Source organism: Barbus barbus (genome assembly GCF_936440315.1).
Source record: "Barbus barbus genome assembly, chromosome: 9".
NCBI classification, from domain to species: domain Eukaryota; kingdom Metazoa; phylum Chordata; class Actinopteri; order Cypriniformes; family Cyprinidae; genus Barbus; species Barbus barbus.
Genome location: NC_136737.1, coordinates 28,956,634 through 28,970,824, shown reverse-complemented (window position 1 = coordinate 28,970,824; position 14,191 = coordinate 28,956,634). Strand labels below are relative to the sequence as shown.

The window sequence follows — 14,191 nt, the reverse complement described above, 5'->3', positions numbered from 1 at the left end:
CTTTGGCAATAAACTGATTATCATAAACAACATGTATTTTTCTAGGGATGTGGCATGACCAGGGGATAAATTGTTGCAGTCGTTAATTTAGCCTGATAGCTTGAAACAACTGAAGTATTTCTTATTATTTATTTTGTAAGTGTAATCCTCTGGGCTTACTTTAAGACACCAAAACTATTTAACACAGGAAAAAAAAACTACAGTGTGCTTTTCAGGGGTAAAGATATATTTGACCCAATATGTCTTAATAAATATATTAAACAGTATTGTTTTTTATTTATTTTATTTCCATGACAAAAAAGTTACCATACAAGAAAAACTGAATAATGAGTTTATTGAATAATACACATTGGAAGAAAGCTTGGCAAAAAATATTCAAAGCAAAGATTTATCAAGATTTGTGAATCCCAGAGGGGTCATAGTTAGATCTGTTAAAATAGAGATCTATTTTTAAATAATTGATGTTTTACATATTTAATTTATTTAGTTTATTACAGTATGTTTATGTCAAACTCTCTCCTTGAGACTGGAGCACTCTGCTGGTAAACTGTGATCTTATCTCATGACTCTCTCTTGAGGCTGCATTAGGACTTAAACTATACCATGACTGTCATATTCTATTTCTAGAATTACATTTTATGAATTTTCTTATCATCTTCAGGCTTATATTAAAATCTACTGTATAAAGAAAAATATGTTAAACCCACTTAAGTAAAACATTCTAAGTTATGTCATGATTTCCACATTTACCATGTATTAACAATATGCAACATTTTCATGAAAATACAAAAAAAAAAAAAAAAATCCATCCATCTTCACTGTAAAAAATTGCCAGGAATTTACAGGATTAAAGAGTAGTATTTTACAATATATTACTGTATTCAGAAATGTACTGTGAAATCAAAGCATGCTGGGTAATTTTCTTACAAATGACTGAATGAACAGCAGAATGATGCTAACATCACAGTAATTTACTGCTCGTTTTACTGTGAATTCAATTTATAAAGTTGTCTTGAACTGTTGTCTTTGACCTAGCATATTCATATTCAAAATAAAACTCTACAGCATGATTTATTCATGCTGCATTACATGCTGGGACCCTTCATACATATGCACAGCACAAAACACAGTATGATGCTGTTTGTTTACAAGAAATTACTGAGAGTGCAGTTCAATACAAGATAAGTCCCACTGTGAAATTACTGTGAAAGTAATGCAGTTATTAACCTGGAATATACTGGAATTTCACACTAAATGTTTTACAGTGCAGTTAGTATGTCCAATCTCATTATTTAAACAAATGTTCCCATGAGACTGGAAAAGCATGTAGGCTGAATAAAAATTAATAATAAAATCCTTCACGTATGAAACTGCTGGATCAGTATCAGTATTAATGTCCAGGTGACAGTCTTGTTCAGGACGTGTTGTTTTGATTCACTTGTTTGGAGCTTGTGGAGTTTCCTCTGTCAAATACTGTACAATAGAGAGAAAGATAAAATACACTAAGATCTGCTTTAATACAAGATAATAAATTACATCATTGAATCAATAACTTACTGTAGTTTCTGTAGTTTACAGTGTGGATCCTCCAGTAGAGCAGAGAGCAGCTTCACTCCTGAGTCTCCTGGTTTATTATGTCTCAGATCCAGTTCAGTCAGGTGTGAGGGGTTTGATCTCAGAGCTGAACTCAGAGCAGCACAGCCTTCCTCTCCAATACTGCAGTTAATCAGCCTGCAGAGAGTGAAGAACATGAATTATCTCTGGGATTGTGTTTCAGCTTTAGGGTGAGAGTGTGTTTGTATGAGCTCTGCTTTTCTCTCTCACACCAGGATCGGTGCTATAGAGATTTCATCTTGCCAGCAGCTGAGACATTAATTTAACTGCACTCTACATGATTCCTGATTGTGATGCTGAACTAGTTCATCGTTTTCACTCCTCAAACCGTTTGTAATACTATACAGGTGATAATGTTAAAATAAGAGTAACATTATAGTGTATAGTGTATTCCCTTCTTGCAACTGAAGGGCAAATGTAGCACAACAGGGGCTACAGGTGGTTCCAAAGGGCAAAACTTCCCACTGATAGATTGTTGGAGGCTCAGCAGTATTGCCATTACGCCACAGAAATCGGAGGAAAGGCTTGTCCTCATCAAGGAGACGGACTTGATGAAACATGCCTCGCACATCGCTACAAACGGCTACAGGGTGCTCCCTGAAACGGAGGAGAACTCCCAACAAGCTTGCCCCGAGAGTAGGCCCAGGTAAGAGATACTCATTCAGAGACTGGCCTTGGAACTCAAAGGAGCAATTGAATACAATACGGTCCTTACCATTATGATGGACCATATGGTGTGGTATGTACCACGAATGAGGACTCAATTCACACTCCTTGGATGATAGTGGGGAGACGTAGCCTGCCTGCAGCAACTTCTGAATTTCAGCATTATAAGTGGCGGCCCTTTGTGGTTCTCTGGATAACCGTCTCTCCGTGCTACATAGGAGAGCCAGGACAGCTTCCTTTGGTGCATTCAACGGGGGAAGTGACTCTTTCCAGAGTAATGGGGTAGCGTATCGATTGACTCCATCCACACTAACTCTGATGGTCTTTTCTTCCAGAATGCGGATGGCTTCTGAATCTTGACACGAGCGTGTGACCACCTTATCGGATCGATAAGGCAAAACGTCCAGTTTCCACAGCTTCTCAACCTGGTTAAAGAGGTCAGCATCTGGTGTCACACAAGAAACAAAGAGACATTCCTGTGGCTGAAGACAAGGGTGCGAAGAAACCTTGATGGACCTTGCAATGTCCACCCAAGTCTCGTATGCACAGCTGCTGGTCCACCTTTGGGCCCCAATATCACTGGCTCCACCGGCGTGATCAAATGTGGGTAGTCTGAACCGATAAGCACTAATGGTTGAGCTTGATTGATATCGTCCAAGGGAAGGTCTCTAAGATAGCGATACTTTTGCTGAAGGTCAGTGATGGGATAAGTATGCTGGACAAGACCTAGGTCCTTGGCTGTAAAGGCTCCATGAATTTGAAATGATCTGTCAGGTTGCGAAGCTGGAGCTATAGAAAAGGACACCGAACTTCCCCGTATGGTGTGAACCTCATGCCTCACAGTAAGAAGAGCTAGATCTTCAACTGTACCTTGAAGGCCTAAACGCTGAGCGGCCTCATGCAGCAGAATCGTTCGCTCTGAACCGTCGTCCAGTACAGCGTAGGTCTCTAGCGACTTGTCTCCATTCTGAATCACAACTCGACTCAATTTAAGCAACACCTGCTTTCCGCTTGTAGAACGGTCAAGATACAAGGTCTGAGAAGTGGAACTCACGGGACCTATGCCCTCTGACTCTTTGATGTTGCCTTTCCCACTTGAATCTGTGCTGGCATTAACATCATGAAGAACTTCAAGATGTTTTCTATCGCATTTCTTGCACTTTGCTTTCAATGTACACTTTGAGGTCTGATGACTTCGGCCGCATCTCCAGCATCTACGGCCCATTTTGATCCAATCCTCAACCTGCTCCTTGTTCAAAAGCTTAAAGTTTGAACACTGATTCATGTAATGCTGGATGGTATCGCAGAACGGACAATATCTTTTGGGCTTCTCCTGCATCCTATCTGAGGACACTGACCCGGTCTTTGAGTTCTCTACTGACTCTCCCTTATGCTCGCCTCCATGCAGAACGGTAGTCAGCTTTCGAGGTGGGAAACCATACTTCTTGTCTTTGCGGGGGGCATGTTTCTCATAATCAGGGTATGAGCTGTACTGGGTTCCCTCCACCTGCACACGAACCTCATATTCAAGCCAATCTGCCAAGTCAAGCAAAGTAGGAATCGGAGTCTGAAGAGGGTTAACAAATCTCTTAAAGTTGGCTCTTAGGTCATAAGGTAACTTAGCTAAGAGGCGAGATACATGAGAACCGCACTTCAACTCAGACCAACCAGGGCTACCCAACTGATTCAACATTCCCACTAATGCCCGCACACGAAGAGCGAATCCCTTGAATGCCTTTACATCTCCACTCTTAATTGTGGGTCCATCCATCAAACTGGTGATCCGCTGCAATGCCAACTGATGCGGTTGCCCATACATGTCGGTAAGAGCTCGCATAGTGTCACTAAAGGGAAAACGACTGTGACTGTAAGAATCTGCAACAAGTAAAGCATCTTCCAATTTCAAATGATCCATTAATATTTGAAACTTAAAAGATTCAGAAGCGTCGTCAGGCAGTACGTTGCCTAAAGCGAGCTTAAGTCTGGCGAACTCTCGTGGGTCATCATGAATGAAATTTGGGATTGTTGGTGTAGGCCCACGATATTGCACTGGCAGCGTGTGCAAAGAACGGTTAAGATCTTGATCCGAAACTGGATATGAACGATCAAACGGATATAGCCGTTCGTTGCCAGGATAGTTCTCAGTTTTAAGATCACGTTGAAATGGAGGACTAGAACGGTCAGCTAAGGCAGTTCCTTGCAAGGTGTGCATTTGGTCCCCATAGTATGTATCATGAAGATTTCTAATGGGCCGATACTCTGAATGCGAATGACAAGTATGTGCATCTGCAGGAGCACGACCAAAAACACGAGGGGGGTAAGATGACGGATGGGACTGCAACAACATGTCATCATCATACTGCCAATAAGGAGGATTCAACAGACTCTGCTGCAAACCACGAACTTTAGCAGTTCGGCCAGGAACGTGTGGCGGTGAGTCATTCACCCGATGAGGAGGTTCAGTATACTGAGGTGTTGATTGACCTGAATGTAATTGGCTACCACTCAGTCCACCTACTCTTTTTAGACGATTAGTAAGATCTTCAATAAGATCTTGATAACCATCACGACGTGCGTGCAGAGAATCATCCCTAGGAGGTGCCAATGGCACATACTCAGATTGACCTGGATTTCGATCATCCTGATGTGAGGCCAACATACTTGTATCCATTGGTGTAGAAGATACCTCATTTCCCGCACTAGGTGATTGCCGTGAGGGTGATGAAACCTGTAGTGGAGCTGACACAGGAGAACTGGCGACTATATCTGAAATACGTTTCACATCTTGCCGCAGCTGCTTACTCTCCTCTCTCATTTCACGAATACATGAGAGAATATCAGCATTCATTACCGTATTGACCTGCTCATCTGCAAATGCGACTTGCCTCTGAGGATGACTAACCTCATAGTCCTGAAGATACAACGGCTGACGAGTAATTCTGCGTGGCCTTACCACCTCATCCTCTATCATTCCCTCTCTGAGTCTGGACATCATCGCTGAGACGGTTAAAGCATCCGGCTCGAAGGACCATTAAATGTAGAAAGGGAACTGTATTGCACTAATTACTAATACGATGCCAACCGTTTCAGAGGGTCGATTACCACATCTTGATGTCCAATGACTACGAGAGTAATGACGAGCAGGTAGACTTACTATGTTGTACTATTTTACTTTAATAAGGTTGAATAACAAATCAAATACAATGTGTACATATGCAGTCAAAGGATCACATAAATGTAAATAAAATGTACATATGAAGAGCGTAGGCCTACGCAAAATAATAAACAAATACACAATGAATTATTTCAACAGAGTTGAATTTCAAGGATACAGCTGGTCTGTGATTCGTCAGTGAAAATAATGATTACAAGAGTCCGTGTTAGTCTCTTCGAAATGCAACATATCAGTGATGTGAAGCTGTCGTCTCAGACCCTCAGATGAATGATGAATCCTCTGTGACAATAAATGCAAGTAGACCTAGGATGTGTATCACTCGATGTATGACTCTCAAATGTGGTTCTACAATAAACAAATAAGGTAATCAGTAACAGAAAATTGTATAGATATGCCATTAACACGGCAGACCCGCTGAGATGTTACAACTCTATAATGGTTGATTACGTATGCCATTATTAACATACAATCAGGTAACCACACTCTTGCATAACATAAATTATAATGTAGCAGCCATACATCAAGCTGAACAGTGAATACGTGACAATAATAATATAATGAATACTCAAATGTAACTCACAATCTTCAATGACGCACATTCAAGAATCGTCACCAAGGAAATTTCAGCACGAAGTTTAATACCATCCGTTGCCAATGAAGACCACAAAGATTCTTTCCTGCAGTTCACAAAGTGAAGGCGCTGCAGAAAGAGATTTTAATCGGTCTTATTTTACTGCCTTTCAGGGAAGATTGCAGGACTTCAACTTTCCCTCAGGATCCAAACCGAAAAAACGATCCGCTCTCGCGCGCGCGCTGAGGTAAGCCACGCCTCCACACATTCAAATAAATGACCAACATAATAGCTGCACAGCCCTTATAATAAATGAACATAAACTGAACATGGGCTTTTTTACACAGAGGGTGCAAGGATAACCACAAAATATATATTCTGTGTTTAATAGCCTGTTTATTAGCTTGTGTCTAATAACATATTAATTTTTGTTCCTTTAGATTCACAACACATTGCTACAACTCCTGCAGCAAACCGTAACAAGAGGAAAATACAACAGATTTATGCTAACATTAGTCTGTCTTATGATTTAGTTCTCTAGACTTGGGAAGTGATTAATAAAGAGGAATCTGTCTGTTCAGTTCATGAATGAGGTGTTAAATCAACCAGATCATTGAGGAGAGGAGTGCTGTATCTTTTCTAAGTGATCGAACCTACGATGTTCACACAGCGGATGAAAAAGCAGACAAAAAAATCCCATAGACTTACAATGACGGAATGTTCATGAAAGCATAATCTAGCCGCTGCCGTTTTCAAATTCAAAGCAAAACTGTGACATTTCATTCACTGACGCTCTTCAATCAGTGGCTCTAAACCCGGAATAATATAATCTAATACATAATATATCAGTACCATATTGCTAAATGTATGAGACACAAGGAATACGTTTCTGCTATAACTATTTATTTATATATCTTTTCTTATTTTCCACAGAAGAAAGTCACACTGTATTCAAATGACTTGAAGATAATTAAAGTGACGACAGTTTTAATTTTTGGGTGAACTATTGCTTTAACATGAAATGTTTTTGTTTGGCAGCATTTTCACAGTTTTTATGTTTAATAATATAATAACACTTACTGTAGTTTCTGTAGTTTACAGCGTGGATCCTCCAGTAGAGCAGAGAGCAGCTTCACTCCTGAGTCTCCTGGTTTATTACAGCTCAGATTCAGTTCAGTCAGGTGTGAGGGGTTTGATCTCAGAGCTGAACTCAGAGCAGCACAGCCTTTCTCTCCAATACTGCAGTTATACAGCCTACAGAGAGAAAGAGACAAACTAAAGATGAGTTAAGTTCATTCACTGTTCATCACAGACCCATGAATGAGGTGTCAAATCAACCGGCTCATTGAGGAGAGGAGTGATCAGACCTACGATGTTCACACAGTGGACGAAAAAAATCAGGCAAAAAAATCCCATAGACTTACAATGGAGGAATGTTCATGAATTTGAATCTCAACTGTCACTTTCACACACTCACACACACACACACACACACACACACACACGCAGGCACACACACACACACACGCACACACACAGGCACACGTGCACACACACACACACACACTAGTATTTGTAAATATTAAGCCGCATATTAAAACAGCAAAAAGTAATTCACAGAGACATTTAATGTAAATGGAAAGGAAATTATGATGGAAATGAATGCCGGCGCAGCCGTGAGTATCTTACAGTTTTTTACAATAATTTTTGCACTAATAACAGAACCTTCATGTCATTTTTCAAAACTCTAGACACAATTCACAACCGATGATCAAAATGCACATTTTTCAAAACACTTAACACTTTTTACAAATGCTTGGATAAAATACACGAGCCAAAGATCTTTTGTTCATTGAACTAAAATCACAGGTTCAAATTGACACAACTTAACATTAAAGTATTACTATTTCTCGCATAGTACAACTCGCACATTACATCTGAATTGAGTGTTTATTCATTTCATTGCAATGATCTAACCATCAACTGATACAGCTGCTCAAAGTGCAATTATGAACAACATTACGAAAGTGAAGCAACTGAGGACTGAGTATGTTCAGGTATGATCAGTTTCAAGATGCCTGTTGTTGGGAGAAAAGAAATCCCAAAAAATCTATATCATTGTTATCAGTATTTATTTTTCCTAGACTTTTTAGATGTTGATAGAGCTGGAAGCTGATGAAAACCATTCATATTTTTGGATGAGGCAGGCCATGACATGGATGAAAGGTTGAGAGCCCAGCGGTTGAGACGGGCCCAGACCGATGTTCGCTGGCGGCCTAACCACCCCACACTGAATGTGATTTTGAGGGGACCCAAAGCAAAATCAGTGCAATGGGCCCAAAACTCCTAGCGGCGGCACTGAGAGCAATCATGGTTTCAGGCCCATCCACAGTTTATCAGCTTGTATTTACCCCATACTCCTATTTCTTTACTGTAACCCGACTGAGGAGTTTTTCTCCACATGGAGGTCAAAGGTTCACAATAGACCTCACAAACAAGTCCCTCTTCTCCAAGCCAAAGATGATATGTGCAATGATATCAAAGGAGACCGATGTCAGGCCTGTATTTGCCATACCAGAAGATTTTTTCCAAGATGAAAACATCCATTATGATGTGGATGAGAACCTGTGGCCAAACTCACAAGACAGGGTTGATAAAAACATAGAAGTGCAGTGAGGGACACTCCAGTTGACATTTTATTGTAGGCCTAAAGTCGTTTTTTCTTATCTTTTTTTTTTTTCTTATTGAAAGTTTTTTGAAAAACCTGTTGTGTTGATTATTTCATCAATAATTTTCAAATTGTAATGTTTCTAGTGTCTGTACTTTTCTCAATGATGTATGAATGTGTTTTGAACAACTATATTTAATGATTGTACTAACAACTAAACAGTGAAACTATGGGTATCTTGTGAGTGGGGGATCTAAAGTAATGTCCTTATGATATTTCATAAATTTGTATTTTGAACCAATGCTTCTGCAAATGCAAGGCTTCTTTAAAGATATGAATGCAACATGCAGAGTTTTGAACATTGGATAGCCTGTGTTACAAATAATGACTGTTTTGAGTTTTGTGTCTAGAGTTTTGAAAAATGACATGAGGGTTCTATTATTAGTGCAAAAATGATTGTAAGAAACTGTATCTGAGAAACATTTCCAGGCTGCGTTCTCAACAGAGCCACTGGAGGACACTAGAGTCATGTTGAAAAAGTCGTGACGTATTGTCAAGTATGGTGACCCATACTTGAAATTGGTGCTCTGCGTTTAACCCATCCAAGTGCACACACACAGCAGTGAGTAGTGAACAAATGCACACACACACACACACACACACCGTGAACACACACCCGGAGCAGTGGGCAGCCATGCTGCGGAGCCCAGGGAGCAATTGGGGGTTCGGTGCCTTGCTCAAGGGCACCTCAGTCATGGTATTGAGGGTGGAGAGAGCGCTGGACATTCACTCCCCCCACCTACAATCCCTGCCGGCCGGGGACTCGAACCCGCAACCTTTCGATTACGAGTCCGACTCTCTAACCATTAGGCCACGACTTCCCCTACACAGGACAACATACCACAAAATTTATATTCTGTGTTTAATAGCCTGTTTATTAGCTTGTGTCTAATAACATATTAATTTTTGTTCCTTTAGATTCACAACACATTGCTACAACTCCTGCAGCAAACCGTAACAAGAGGAAAATACAACAGATTTATGCTAACGCTAGTTTGTCCTGTGTAAACATACACAGGAGAGATTATGCCTGTGTTGGGACAGTTTAATACTCTTCAACTGATTCAATTACACAAGACTTGGTGCCACGGAGAACATGTAAATCATGGATTGGATAACTTTGGATCTGTATGTTTAATTTTTGGACAGTTAGCAGTTGTTTGATTTCAACAGATAACAGACTGTTGCCACAAATGATCAAATTCAGTTAGCAGAAATCCAGTTGGTTCAATGGAGAAATGTAGATGTAATCAGTCACTAGAAAATTTGTTGGAGAGTTGAGGAGGCCTGAAATTTTTACAGTGTAACCAAAGTTTGGGTATTATTACTTTCCATTGTGTGGACAAAAAACATTTCTCTAAATAACTTCTCTTATGTTCAGAGAAGACAGTCATGCTGTTTTGAAATTATTTGAAGATAATTAAAGTGATGACAGAGTTTTAATTTTTGGGTGAACTGTCCCTTTAACATGAAATGTTTTTGTTTGGCAGTATTTTCACACAGTTTTTGTGTTTAATAATATAATAACACTTACTGTAGTTTCTGTAGTTTACAGCGTGGATCCTCCAGTAGAGCAGAGAGCAGCTTCACTCCTGAGTCTCCTGGTTTATTATAGTTCAGATCCAGTTCAGTCAGGTGTGAGGGGTTTGATCTCAGAGCTGAACTCAGAGCAGCACAGCCTTCCTCTCCAATCCTGCAGTAACTCAGCCTGCAGAGAGAAAGAGAACAACTAAAGATGAGTTAAGTTCATTCACTGTTTGTCACAGACCCATGAATGAGGTGTTAAATCAACCGGCTCATTGAGGAGAGGAGTGCTATATCTTTTCTAAGTGATCGGACCTACGATGTTCACACAGCGGACAAAAAAGCAGACAACAAAATCCCATAGACTTGTTTGTTTTACGTGTTATTTATAACAAACCATATTACAGATGCGTTGCCAGATTTAAATTGAACCGTGGTCCTAGCGCGTGCCGTCCACGAACCGTTCCACCCCTACCTCATATCATCTTATTATTATTATTATTATTATTATTAGAATAGCCTATATCTCAATGAGTCTACTTAAAGAAAGAGAAAGAAAAGAAACTAAATAAATAATTTCTAAATTTTCTACCTCATATCATAAACACATAGAAATGTAAAAGTATTCATGGCAACCCGTCAAAATAAAAGTTTGGTTTCACTTGAAGACATTGCGGCAGAAATATATTACTATTGTTCAGTAATAGGCTACTACTACTAAAATTATTAAAACCTTATTTTTAAAGGAATAATCATACTATAATAATAATCATATTTCTTCAATGTTTTAATTTTAATATTAAATCCCCTTTATTTTCCAAAAAATAAGATTTTATTTTCATTTTCATTAATTAAAAGATAAAATGAATGTTTTATGCCTTAATAAATGTAATTACACAACACAGAGTTTCTGAGGAAAAAAATATAAATGTTAGAATAAATTAAACTTGTTTTTATACTTTTAAATAATTAGACAATAAAACATAAGGTTGGAAAAAATAAAACATTTAATTGGGCCCTAAACATGTATTTTTTGCTAAATAAATTGATGTTAAATTGTTTAAGTTTCATGATTTTAATTAATTAGACATACTTTGATTAGTAAAATTTAATTTGATCATTAAAAAGATATGTAATTCAGGTACTGTTATCATGATCATTACCATCATAAAGCCTTCCTTGGGGCAAAATAGGAGAAAGACAAATGATTATCAATGTACTTATTCACACGTATGTTATCCAGGCGTTAATCCACAAGTACTTTCTAGACGCAAAGTAAAAAAATCCTTTCTTTGCTATGTCACCACCGCGCAGTTTGAGCGCAGCTCCGACATGTGACCGTGACGTCTAATGTGTCAAATATTACGTCGGACGCCTGAATCTTCATTTGTTTCTCCACTTTTTCTCTTGTAATCTTTAGTACTTGATTTCAGTTGACAATGTATATTCATGATACTTTGTATATTATGTACAATCATTCTTTAAATGTCAACTCTGTATTTATGCATTCCATTAATTAAAGAAAAACAAAAACAAACAAACGCCTGAATATGATGGGATTTTTGCCAAACGGCTGGCGAGCGTATGCACCTTAATTCTTCTGTCAGTTTGCTTAGAGAGTAGAAAAAAACTGCAGTTATCACACCCCATAAATGCACACACAATCACACACACACACAATCACACACACACAATCACACACACACATACACATACACACGCACTCACACAATCACACAGTCACGATCACAAACTCTCCAGTCTGAACTTATGGAGCTTTTCCGCTGCATAGTGCGGCACGGTTCAGTACAGCTCACTTCTGGTGGGTTTTCCACTGGGAACAGTACCTGGTACTTATTTTAGTACCACCTCGGCTGAGGTTCCCAGCGAGCCGTACCGTTACCAAAACATGACGTTTAAACTCTGCTGATCACTGATTGGCCGGAGAAAATTGTCACTGATTTAAATCAGCACAGCCAGTGAAGGATCGAACACAATTGTTTTGAATGAACACCTTTTTTAAACAACCAAAAAATGTCTGTTTCGTTGTCTGTTGAGGAAGTACAGATGTTCCTCTCGTTGATAGCCGAGGAGCGGATCCAGCGAGAGCGTGATGGAGAGACGCAGAATTAAAACGTTTTTCAGGAGTCACGGCAGTAGAGGCGGTGCAACTATAACGACACGAGAATAATCCCGTCCTCTCTAAAGCAGTACTAAACTGCAGTGCAAACACAAAACGAGCCGAACTGAGCCGTGCCGTGCCCGTATGTACATGAACACCACTGATCCTCACAAACTTCTCCAAAACACGCGAGCATCCGTTATAAAACTCTGTGCATTCAACTAGGTGAATATCCTGAGCTGTGTTCAAGCAAAAATATGATATTATAGTGATCAGTGCACCGAGAGCACAAATACACACGGTTCGTTTGTGCATCAAATAACAGACACAACACACACCTAATGCACCATCCTGTATGTGACTGTAATCATCTTTACCTTGATGACAATCATCATCCATCAAAACTTTAGGCTACTAGTGTGACCCTGGCTTCTTTTATCCAGCCGAGATAAACACACATTAGTCTTGAGCACATTCAGTACAATCATTGTGTTTGATCATTTTGGCTGATACTTATGCTCATACAGAGTACTGTATGCTCATATAGTGTGACCCTGGCTTCTTTTATCCAGCCGAGAGCTGTATTGTGTATCATCTGCTCATACAGAGGTTTTGAGCCGTCGTTCAGTCTGTATTTCACACAGATGAGAAACGGTCTGCTGCTCCGAAACACAGAATATCACAGAATACCTAGAGAGGTGGTGCTTTTATTTATATATTTACATTATTTAACATATTAGTCATAACATTAGTGAATATATTATATTTTAGTTTTAAGTTATCTCGCGCCCCCCGGCTGAGAACCTCTGACCTAAAGCGTGATCTACCAGCATTGCCTTCACGATCGACCTGTTGGGCACCCCTGGTTTATACAAACATACATTAGTCTTGAGCACATTCAGTATAATCATTGTGTTTGATCATTTACATTTTGATTCTTAAACGCTCACCCAAAAATATAAAGTGTCATAATGTACTTCCCTGCATGTTGTTCCTGACCCGTATGACCTTCTTTCTTCTGTCAAACACAATAGATCATATTTTGGACATTGTTGACAACCAAAGTTTTGGTATCAATGCTTTCTATTGTGTGGACAAAAACATTTCTCTAAATATCTTCTCTTATGTTTCACAGAATAAAGTCACACTGTTTGGAAATGACTTGAAGATAATTAAACTGAAGAAAGTTTTCATTTTTGGGTGAACTATCGCTTTAAAGTAAGGTTAAATAATTAATATTAATAATTGAATCTATATAAGCACTTTTCTGGGTTTGTAATATGTGATACTCTAAATGAATTTGTAATATATTCCGTTCAGTTTGGGCTAGCTTATAACACTGTCATGCTACAATACTATCGTGCCTAATGTATAGATGTTTTGGAATATCTGCTCTGAATATCTTTGTGTTGTTTCTAATGCATTTCGCTCAGTGTGGGGTAGTTTCAACATAACTTGTTTACAAATATCTGTTCTTAGGTGTAAATGTTTTCTACGTGCTAGTATATGTCCGGTGGCTGGCGTTCGCAAATTTCTCGGGTGTAAATGTTTGAAAAGCTGTAAATACGCGTGGTTTACAGCCCATCAACAGATATTTGTCCGTGTAATTGGCCATCAGCAGATATAGACACACATTGTATCCATCAGTTGGCCATCGGTTTGCTTTGGATTTTGCTAACTTTTTATTTTATTTTTTTTAGGCATGTGGCTGCATCCTGCTCACCTGCATCAGCACCTCGCAAAGGGAAACGCAGGTGTCGTTCAGGTTTCAGTGCGATCGAGAATCATACT

At 39.2% G+C, this 14,191-nt stretch overlaps 1 protein-coding gene across 3 annotated transcripts in view; it reads right to left on the bottom strand.

Moving 5' to 3' along the window:
• Nucleotides 1-254: 254 nt before the first annotated feature.
• Nucleotides 255-14,191, bottom strand: part of LOC306874644 (NLR family CARD domain-containing protein 3-like) — a 45,211-nt gene continuing 31,274 nt past the window's right edge. The window contains exons 7-10 of one of the 3 annotated variants that reach the window (XM_079424811.1): nucleotides 10,289-10,462; nucleotides 7,107-7,280; nucleotides 1,558-1,731; nucleotides 255-1,473 (exon numbers count right to left, since the gene is read on the bottom strand). In XM_079424811.1, the coding sequence (XP_079280937.1) occupies nucleotides 1,467-1,473; nucleotides 1,558-1,731; nucleotides 7,107-7,280; nucleotides 10,289-10,462 (529 nt within the window). In that variant the 3' untranslated portion in view covers nucleotides 255-1,466. The remainder of the gene's footprint in view (nucleotides 1,474-1,557; nucleotides 1,732-7,106; nucleotides 7,281-10,288; nucleotides 10,463-14,191) is intronic. The other 2 variants (XM_079424810.1, XM_079424812.1) reach the window with 2 other exon arrangements.